Source organism: Pomacea canaliculata, linkage group LG7 (genome assembly GCF_003073045.1).
Source record: "Pomacea canaliculata isolate SZHN2017 linkage group LG7, ASM307304v1, whole genome shotgun sequence".
Classification (NCBI taxonomy): Eukaryota; Metazoa; Mollusca; class Gastropoda; order Architaenioglossa; family Ampullariidae; genus Pomacea; species Pomacea canaliculata.
In genome coordinates this window covers 22283976-22294057 of record NC_037596.1, presented here as the reverse complement: position 1 = coordinate 22294057, position 10082 = coordinate 22283976, and the positions used below count along the sequence as shown (strand labels likewise).

Sequence of the window (10082 nt, the reverse complement as noted above, 5' to 3'; positions counted from 1 at the left end):
AGACATTGCATCGCAGTCACGAAACACGATTTTATTCTGCTCCAGTAAAATTAATAGTCTCCTGTCTTAAACTCTGTTGCCACAAATAAGCGTGTGTTCTTTTAATCATGTCGGTGTCTGCGGCTCTGCCTTTGGACCAAAGAGAAATACTCGATGGTGGTACGGCTGTTCCTGCCTTGGTAAGACGTATTGAAGAACAACAACCTCAATATAAACATGCTGTATACATAAGTGCGATGCCTTTTAGGGGTAGAATATCATTTATGATTTCGATTTTCGCTGGGACTGTAACAAATTTGTAACACGAGCTTTCGTATCAGTGCTACATAAAGTGGGAATTCTTGTAAATATAACATTTTAGTCAAAATCATGCATTACTTAACATTACGATTTTATTTTCCACAAAGTTTAACATACGGATTTATTTATTTTGTAAAACACGGTTGATGTTTGTGTTATACAAAGTGTAAAATTAATCAATTTACAATTTTTCATACTAAAGTGCAAGAATTAAAATTGTAACGCTCCAAACTCTTTTTACACTGTTTCCATCAGCATGGTATTCAGCAATGCACATCATACCTAACAAAAACATAGAATGTAGAGTCCCCCCAAAAAAAACAAAACTCTAACCCACTCACAGTGTAAATATTCTTCCTCAACCACAGACACTGAAACCTTCCTCTCCACCATCCCCTCCTGATATCCTCACTTTGACCGAAGTTCTGGTCTCCTTCCACCATTATGCTGGCACTACATGTCCATATAAACTTGCTAATTTATTTTTTCATTACTTCATGACTGAATGTATCCACTTTAATAAATATGTATACATATGATAGTAACTTACAACTTCTGGGACATTTTCCTCTTTTAATGTTACTCTGTTATTTTGCTGTTTAACATATTGCTCTTTTGGCCAAAAGCTAACATGGTAGAACATTGTTTTGATACCTTTGTCATACTATGAAACTTAACCTAGTCACTACAGCTGTCAGGAATGGGTACCTCACTCAGAAGAGGGTTGGGAAAGGTAAAGTAGTCCAAGGGAGAGGAGCTTTGCATCACCCTCACAAAAATGCTGACACTGAGAAAAGTGTGGTCCTAAAAAACCTAAAATAAAAGAGGACGAACTTTACCTTTTTTCAACCTCTTAAGACATATAAAGACACCAGTTTGCTTGCTTATACTAATATTCTTAGTCTTATTAATAGAGAATCAATTGTCAGGTGTCTCAGACTTTCTCACGCGTTATATTCTGCTGATTGTGAAAATATCTTTTTTGACAGGACCCCAGGTGGATAAGCAAGACAAGATTTGTGACATACATGCCACCACCTAATGACTTGAGTGACCAGGGTCAGAGAGGTGAATGGTTGGAGAGACTGCATTACATTGCCACAGATCTAAGATGGCTCCTACAGCTACCACATCATAAATTCTGGTGCCAGGTACGAACTACAGAAATTATTACTTCATCAAAAGTTAACAAGTAGCAGCCTATTAACTTATGTTAGTTATTTTATTTTAAAGAAGATGCATGATTTCCATCATCATACAAATTATACTTTGAAAGATTAGCTTGTTTTTACCCAAAGCATTCAAATTTACACAAGTTTGAAATTTTCCAATTGTTTAAAGTGAAAAATAAATAATAGACAACTTGTTCTCTTCAATTATCTAGCTATAGACTGCACACACACACACACACAATCTTTATCTTTCTAATGTATAACCACTGCGACTTGTGTTGCCTTCACTGCTTCTCATACTTGAAGGAAGATATTACTTCATTACAAAAATTTACTTGATTTCCTATTCACAAATCTTACTACTGCTACAAACCTGTAAAAGTTTGAACAGTTGCTTAATTTTGCTTTCTCTCTTTCTCTCTTCTGTTTTGTGATATCCAATTTTGTTGAGGGAGTAATGCAACATGGTTATATTTGATGAGACATTACATCATACAGGTTATATTTGATGAGACATTACATCATACATTGGATTCCTTTCTTCGGTTTGCTCCAAGGTAATACATTTTTTTTAGCAAAATTCTTTGTATCAAGTGAGGGACATCCAGTTCTCATGAAACTTTTGTAATCATGACATTTAGTTACAATCTGGTTATATGCATTACTTAAAAGGAGGTAGATGGGTATTAAATAAGTGCTTCACATCTTTGTCCAGATGAGGTATTGATTTCATACACTTCTAATCCATATTTCACTGACCCTGCATCTCGTAGTTTGCACCTAGTGGCTCTTTTTAAAAAAAAAACAAAGAAAAAATAAATACTGTCCAGCAGAAGTCATACCTGACTGGTGTCATACACTTACTAAATTTTTTTTTAAGATTTTCTTAAATTTTGGCTTTATAATGTTGGTGGCTTGTTGAAATGGAGGTGAGCATGGAAAATTTCCAGGTCATACGACAGGCAGTACAGCATACCCACCAATGCCCAGGAAGTCCACAGTCAAGTGATGCGGCTTATTTTCTTCACATACTTACGCATGTCCACGCACAAAGAGTCAAAGGTATTGTGGCAGTGCCTTGAGGCTTTGTGCTGAAGACTGTACTGCATGTATTTAAGGTATAGTCGATAACAGGGATATCAAAGCCATCCAATGCAGACTTCTGGTCAACTATAGATCTTAAGTCCTTGCAACCTAAATAACAAGAGTATGAGAAGACAAATTGTTTCATCTTGCCATAATGTTAAATCTTGCCATAATGTTAAAAACAAGGTTTTAAAAGTAACAATATTGTATCCATGGCATGATTACTATGTTTACTAGTGTATTTGTGTACACTTTATTCTCTAAATTTGCTTTTAACATAATAATAATCAATAATCTGTTCATGTGTGTAATTCTTTAACCTTTGAAAAATTGTTTAGCTTATTCTTTGATGTAGTTCAGGGAGTTTTGATACACAATTCTGAGTCATTTCCTTGACTCCAGTTGTAAAGCCTCATCATAAAAAACTGAAAATGACAACAAAAATGAAGACATACGGGGTTTAATGAATTTATTATTTTTATTTTTATGTGCTTGTTTGTTTACTTAGGAAAACTGGATAACACCTAAAGTATTTGGAGAGATTCTGTACGAGAACTTTCTCTTTGATATTCCCAAACTTCTGGACTTGTGTGCGTTGTATGGGCACAGCAACGGTCCATTGTTAACCAAGATGGTAACAAATATATTTACTCATCAGCCACGCTACTTAGATGATCTACGAGCAACTGCACCCACCCTTCTTCAGGTTAGCATATTTTGATTTAAAATGTTTGTATTTTTCCAGAAATCAGGCAACTACATTTGTTAAATAGTTCATCAATTTTCATAACTTTGAAGAAAAGAGGAGGTGGTTGTTGATCCAAAAAGTATAGGTCATTGACCAAGCCAAAGGCATTTTTTGCACAGTCCTGGAAAGAAAACAAATTGTCTACGTAAATTTGTTGGGCATCCATATGTCTAAAGGTCCTCAGCAACATTGTTATCAGGAGCGGGATGGAGTCAAGTTCCCCAGATACAACGCCACAAAAGCTTCAGGGACAGAGTAGACAAGAAGTTCGTAATTTGGAGAACATGAGCAATGAGGAATTTTATGACTTGCTGCTTTTCTTGTCTGACACGGCCGTCTCCCTTGCCACCTTTCTGACCATCTACCCTCCTTCTTGCAGTGTGCTTCATGAGTTCCAGTTTTGCCAACAGTAAGTCTTTGTTTTAAATTCTTAAATCTGCGAGTTCTTTTACAGGCAATCTTTACTTTTCTACATTAGTGAATCTTGGATGTTTAAAATATTCTGCATACTTTTTAAATCCACTACCTGTGGATTAAAATGTATTTATTCTTATAGTCAAAATATTTTAATAAGCAAAGCTTGGTATGTTACACTGAACTGGTGTACCACACTGAGCTGAAACACAACTGAACACAGCATAATTTTGCATGGATCATGCTTGTAAAGGATGTTTATCTAAATGAAGTGATTGTTTAGGCAGGGACTTACTTTCTTCAAGCAATTAAAAGTTAATTCAGGGTGGAGAAAGGGAAGTTGGCTACAAAAAAAAGTATCGCATTCCTGCAAAGGATAGCTTTTTCCCATGACCTCTCCTCGTTTTGAGAGGAATACATTTGGGAGACAGCCAATTAAAAATTATCCATTTCTTACAGTTTGGCTTCCATGTATGAAAAAGTGATCCCAGCATTTCAAGCAGCTCTAAAGCAACAGCATCACAACAGTACGAGGTATGTGGCTGTTGATCTCTTAACAACTCTCGAGCAGCAAATATTTCATCTGTTTTGGATGCATCACTGTAGGCAAAAAAAATTCATGCATAATGATACTTACTGTCTACAAGTACACATAAATGTGTGTATTTTATTATGAAGATATTGAGAACCACTTAAAAGCATTCAATAATATATTTATATCTTTATATGAAAATAATGTAGGACAAAGGTCAATGCAGTAGTTAGCTTTTAGAGTTGTTAGAGTAGTTTTAACACATGGAAGAGCAGGAATGACACTCTGGAGGTTAGACTATCAAACAGATACCAGATCTTCTTTGGTTAGCATTAAATATGCATTGGAAAAGTGCAGTTTGATGATATGTATTTTATATAAGAAGAGAATTTTACCTGCTGCTGTGTTTCAAATATGCCTTCTTTTTTCCCACCTAGGGAGAAGCAGTTGTTTCGTTTTAAACTACAGCAGGCACGTCAGCATTTGCTGATGACCTTTCATCTGATTTTATCTCACACATGTCTGCAACCAGTGATGGAAAAACTGAAGTATGTGCAATTATAAATTAGTCAGCTATAGGATGGTGTTGGAAAATGAGTATTTATATGTATGAAACTGTCTTACTAGCAGTTATGATACAAATGATATAAATTCTGATGTTTTAACTAAAGAGTTGTTAAAAAAGAAAAAAATTTTTTTTTTATCTGACTGTATGCAATATTCATTTGTTGTTTCAGTACTCCTGATGAGATTAGCAAGCATGTGGAAGATTTTCTAAGTACAATGTCAGATGTCTTAGGAGAGAAAAGGTAGACCAATAACATTAAAATTAAACATAGCTGAGTTTTAATGCTTGCAGTAGGATTTTGATATCTCCATGCCTGCGTGTGTGTGCACGCGGGCGTGAGTGGTTGGGTGCATCCATGTATGCATGTGGTTGGGTGCAGGCATGTTTAGATACATGAGTGAGAGATACTGATTTTCTTGAACAATCTGTTTCAAGACTTTTTGACTTGCCAGCCAGCCCTTAGTTATTAAGATTAATTTTATGTAAAGAATTTGGTGTCAATAATGTGCTCTTGTTGTTTACTCTCATTTTCATACACCCAGATTGATTTCTTTTAACATTTTGGACCTGTTTGATTCACAATATTTTGAATGAACTTAACAGTTATTATTGTGGTTTTTGCAACTTTTGAAGAACATATAAAACTTTTTTTTTTTTAATCAAGGTTCCTTGCAGACTATGAAGGACAGTACAGTTTTCAAGATGATTTGGAAATTCTGTCTCAAGCTGCAGGAGTGTTGTATCCTTTTATAACTTTTTCATTTAATTAAGAATCATATAATATGTCTTTTTTTATTTCTGAAAGTGTGTGAAGATGGGAGGGTAAAGGAGAGTTGACCTCAATTAACTGGCTTATTGATATGCATTTTAAAAAAAACAAAAAGAACATCAGTAAGCTATTTACATCTTGTCTCTGTTGCTTCTGATCCTCCTTGACATGCAGAAGAGATGACGCCCATTGCAAGTACATTCAGGAAGCCATCAACAATGCTTTTGCAGCCCATGGGACACGCAAAAAACCCAAGGGCAACACCAACACTGGTGGACGGACAAGTCCGGATGGTTCACCATGCCCTCCTCTTCTTCCATCAAACACAGATGCAGAGTTAAAGCCACAGGATACACCTGTTGCAGCGTCTGCTTCTCCACATCATTTCAGTGTCTCAGTATGCACGCTAGACATTTACACTGATGACATAAATAGAAATTAGCGTAGAATGGAATTAAAAAAATTTTGGATTTTGTTTCATGCTCATAAATTTCTTATGATAGATAAATGTACATCAGAGTTACATGTGACTGAGTGTTTAGACTCAAGTTCCAGCAGTTTCTATGAACGTCTACATTCAGACATTTAGCTAAAAGGTTTTACCTTTGTCTTCTCTTTATAATTCTGTTTTTGTAGCCAAGCCTTTGTCACTTTTAATCCAGAAGCTGTGAGTGCTGAAAATGGGTCATGCTTTGGAGAAAATGTTTGTTTTCTTTGTATGTTACAGGAATGTAACTCTGGGCTAGGAACTAAACGAGTTACGGGGATTGAACTGGAGTCTTTAATTTATGCGGTTAAAGATTTGTTGCCTGGCCTAAGCGATGACTTTGTGAAGGTGAGGTCTGATGGTCACTTTCTGCAGCTAGACATACAGTAGATTGAAACTGCCAGTCCTGTTCAAAAACTTACAAAAGGGTGTAGACACTGAGTCATTCTAAAGGCAAAAGAACAATGCTTCACATCCTGTTTTGAGATGGATGCACCTTTTGTAAAAGATAGTTGCCAGTGGTGTGGAGAGTCTATTTTTGGAGGGGAGTGGGAAAGGTTAACCTTACATGGGCAAATCAAAACTCATTATTTAGGCATTATAACAGTGCTTGATTATAGGTACTTAATTCACAATTTCTAGTTATAAAGCTGCTATTTCAGCATTTAGTTTTCAAAGAATGCTTACACAAAAAGGAGCTAAGGAGGACGAGACAGATGAGCGTAAAAGTTTGTTCAGTTTCACCTTTTGTTGCAAAATCCTTTCAAACCAAAGATGTATGCTTCTGCCTTGAAGCTATTTATCCATATCAAAAGTCAAGTAGGTGTCATTGTCTTGACTTTGTTTATTGATACAGAAAAGACAGTGTGATTATTTTAATGTTTTAATCTTTTCAGGCAGCTCTGGCAGAGTTTGACTACAATCCAGAGCTAGCGGTTAGCGCTTTTCTTGAAGATAAACTTCCAGACTCTCTGAAACACTTCAGTCAGCCACAGGAAGGGTGAGGCAAACACGCTTGTAACAAACCTATTAAGGAGTTTTATGCTAAAGCAAGAAGCTGCCAGTCCTTTCAATGCTTAATTTTTTTTTCATCTCACTAAGAAAGAGAGAGAGGGGTCCTAATGCATAAGAATGAAAAATTGCTCTTGAGACAACTGTTTATAGGAAGAACAAGAACAACTTCATGAAAAGGATAAGATTGAGACATATATTTCACATGAGCTAAAGACATTCGCAAATCCTCTCACATACCAAATGTGTTCAGCTAAGTAAACTCCTTTATTTTGTGTGTAAAGTATTTTTCATCATCTGAAATCAGCTGGCGGTAGAGTTTCTTTCTTCTCCCCTTCTCTCTTAAAAATCCTTGCAGACACACTTGTGTTTCCTTATACTTAGTGACTGAGGTGATAGCTTATATTATTTCAGAAACGATGCACCTTCACAAGTCGTGAACTCTCTCGAGCCTCTTGAGATTGAAGCAAGAAGAAACATTTTTGACAACGATGACTTTGACGTCTTCCATACTGATGCTGTCAATGTTAGTGCCATCCATAAAGGGAAAAGGTAATAATTCTTGCCTTTGCCAACAGCCAGAGAAGATTAAGAGCGTTATTATCCACTGGCTATTCCAGCAGTTTAGCTTCAGTGTTTGTGTATGGGAAGGGGGTCTATACCAACCAAACAGAAGGGGAGCTTACATCCAATAAATAACAGCTCTTTCAAGTGCAAAGCTGATCTTGCCTTTAGTTTGAGTCTTGTTAATTTAACGTAATCCTAGGTTTCTTGCAATCTTTTCTCAAACCAATTGACCCATTCTTTATTAAAGTACAAACATTTGTGCAGGAACAAAGAGGCAGTACTAAATGACAAAAGCACTATTGACGAGCTAAAGCCATTGTATGATGCATATGGCAGCATGGATGTGCCGAGCATGTATGACAAACAGGTGTATGAGGATGAATATGATGACACTTATGATGCCCTCAATGTTGGAGCAGATGATGCTGACTCAGCGGATGAATTGACTCAGCAAAGGTGTGTACAGCTTGGTACAGGAAATAAGTATGATAAAACAGACTTGTTTACAATATGTGTCTCTCTATCACAAAAGAACTTATGCAGAGTTGCTCAGTGGCATATCATTGTTCTGCATGACTGTAAAAGGTAAATAACAACTCCAAAGTACACGGATTATATCTTGCATGTTCTCTGACAAATCAGGTACTCATCTCTGCTGGTTGGACGGAGGGACTGTTTCAAACACTAAATAAACATTCACGAACGCCGTAATGACTGTAAACATCTTTCAAAACTTATCATTTATCAGCAAATCTGAATAATGATAGGGATGTTTGTTAGCCTTTACTAATATTTTCAAATATTATTATAAAAACATGTTTGTTAAACGTTAAATTTCTTGTGACTCTATTAGTAAGGCTATATCTCTTATTATTTAAGATATAGTTACATTATTACTCTCAAATAGAATTGGAGTTATTTTGAGGTTAATAAATTTCAGACCCTTCACTGTGCCAAGAGTTCTCCAGCAAAAAGAGTCCAGACCTGAAGAAAGTGAAGAATCATCAGAAGAGGTGACAAACATATTTTTACCCCATCAAACGTGTGACGGCAGGAATGGATACATCTAACTAACATATATAATATAATTAACATATCTGTGCTTTCCTATTGGCTGTAGCTTTGACAATGTGAGCATGTCCGAGTGCATACTGATCTCAGTATTTTTTTTTTTTCCAAGCGTATGCAACCTGATGTTTGTAGGCCTGTTATCTCGAGAACTCAAGTTTCAAAATCGTTTTAGCGCCTGTCCCAATCGGTACAGCAGGCAAGTGGTAGGCTCGCCAGCTGTCAAGAGTCTCGGGGAGCAGGCAGTCTCAACTACGAGTGTGATTAAACTGCCATGGTTGTGAAAAGCTTTGATTGTTGTGTCCATAAGCATGACGGTCCGTCTCATAAGAATTGTAACTGTCCCAATCTCAGTCGCACAGCTCCATTCTCACCTGTACGTCTCGCATTCCGCATAAGGACAGCTGCTGGTTCTCCTATCCCTCTTCCCCCTAACTCCCTTGCATACTTCGCATTGGGGAACTGCCTCAATGACAGTCTATGACAGCACTTTTGTTGACCTTTAAACTCTTAGAGACTGGGCACTTATGCGTGCGTTTTATTTCCTTTTCTACAGGAACAGGACAGACCGGAAGCGTTTGTAGAAGATCCCGCCACAGTGAGAGCCAGACAGGAAGCCAAGTTTGGAAGGAGCCAGCAAGAAACTTCCGGCAAGTATGATGTGAAGGGCAGGGGGAGAGGTGCTGGCCAGACGGACCAAGTTCTCAGGAATCGCCGCTGGAAAGAATCTCACAAGGGATCGCGAGCGAACCACAATCGGCGAGCAATGGCAGACAAGAAGATGAAGAAAGGAATGTTCTAATTTGTGTAAACCAGTCACAAGCCTGTTAGTGGAAAACTTAGCTGCCGTCCACCCAGCCGCCAGAAATGGGTACCTTGATTATCGGAGAATGTCGAGGACTGAGTCTGGCTTCCACCTTGTATATCCAACGTCTTTCCACATAATGCTTCTTAGTCACTGTGAACCACTTTCGTTCAACTGCTCCCACAAAGGGCCTAGTATCTAGCAACTAGTCACGAAGGACCGGTTTGTGAGAGCTTGAAATTCTAACGCGGATTTCGGAAACGTTAAGATTCAGTTAATGTTTGAAAGTAACTTTGTACATCAAACTATCAAGCTGTTCATTTTTGTGTGAATCTTGTCTTCTGAAAACATGGCAAAATAAAAATTTCCTGTTGACAGCAGGGATTTCGAAATGAGTGAATGACATAGTATCAGGAGGAGAATTGTTAGGACGTGCATTTCATCATCATCATCAATCGATCATTCATCAATCATCATCATTGATCGTCGTCGTCGTCGTCAATCAACAACAGCAACAAAGAAGAAATCCAAACATTTTGTCTTCACCTACATCCT

The 10082-nt window shown here is 37.2% G+C and overlaps 1 protein-coding gene across 2 annotated transcripts; it reads left to right on the top strand.

Moving 5' to 3' along the window:
- The first annotated feature begins 44 nt into the window (after positions 1-44).
- On the top strand, positions 45-9904 carry LOC112567672 (activating signal cointegrator 1 complex subunit 2-like). Of its 2 annotated transcripts, none has more exons than XM_025244402.1 (17): positions 45-179; positions 1290-1451; positions 1971-2029; positions 2423-2534; positions 3067-3264; positions 3483-3715; positions 4180-4254; positions 4690-4800; positions 4990-5061; positions 5485-5559; positions 5767-5986; positions 6317-6424; positions 6973-7076; positions 7502-7639; positions 7919-8110; positions 8595-8667; positions 9279-9904. In XM_025244402.1, exons 1-17 carry the CDS (start codon positions 108-110, stop codon positions 9522-9524), a joined length of 2250 nt encoding a protein of 749 aa, XP_025100187.1. In that variant the 5' UTR covers positions 45-107; the 3' UTR covers positions 9525-9904. The 2 variants fall into 2 exon arrangements, with proteins under 2 accessions (XP_025100187.1, XP_025100186.1); XM_025244401.1 differs by having other exon boundaries at positions 5764-5986.
- Positions 9905-10082: the final 178 nt, after the last annotated feature.

Bases quoted from the DNA above. Each gene is read 5' to 3' on its own strand.
- LOC112567672 (XM_025244401.1), top strand. From the start codon at position 108: ATGTCGGTGTCTGCGGCTCTGCCTTTGGACCAAAGAGAAATACTCGAT. The intron at 3,716-4,179 runs GTAAGTCTTTGT...CATTTCTTACAG, and splicing joins GAGTTCCAGTTTTGCCAACA to TTTGGCTTCCATGTATGAAA. The intron at 5,560-5,763 runs GTATCCTTTTAT...CTTGACATGCAG, and splicing joins TCTCAAGCTGCAGGAGTGTT to AAGAGATGACGCCCATTGCA.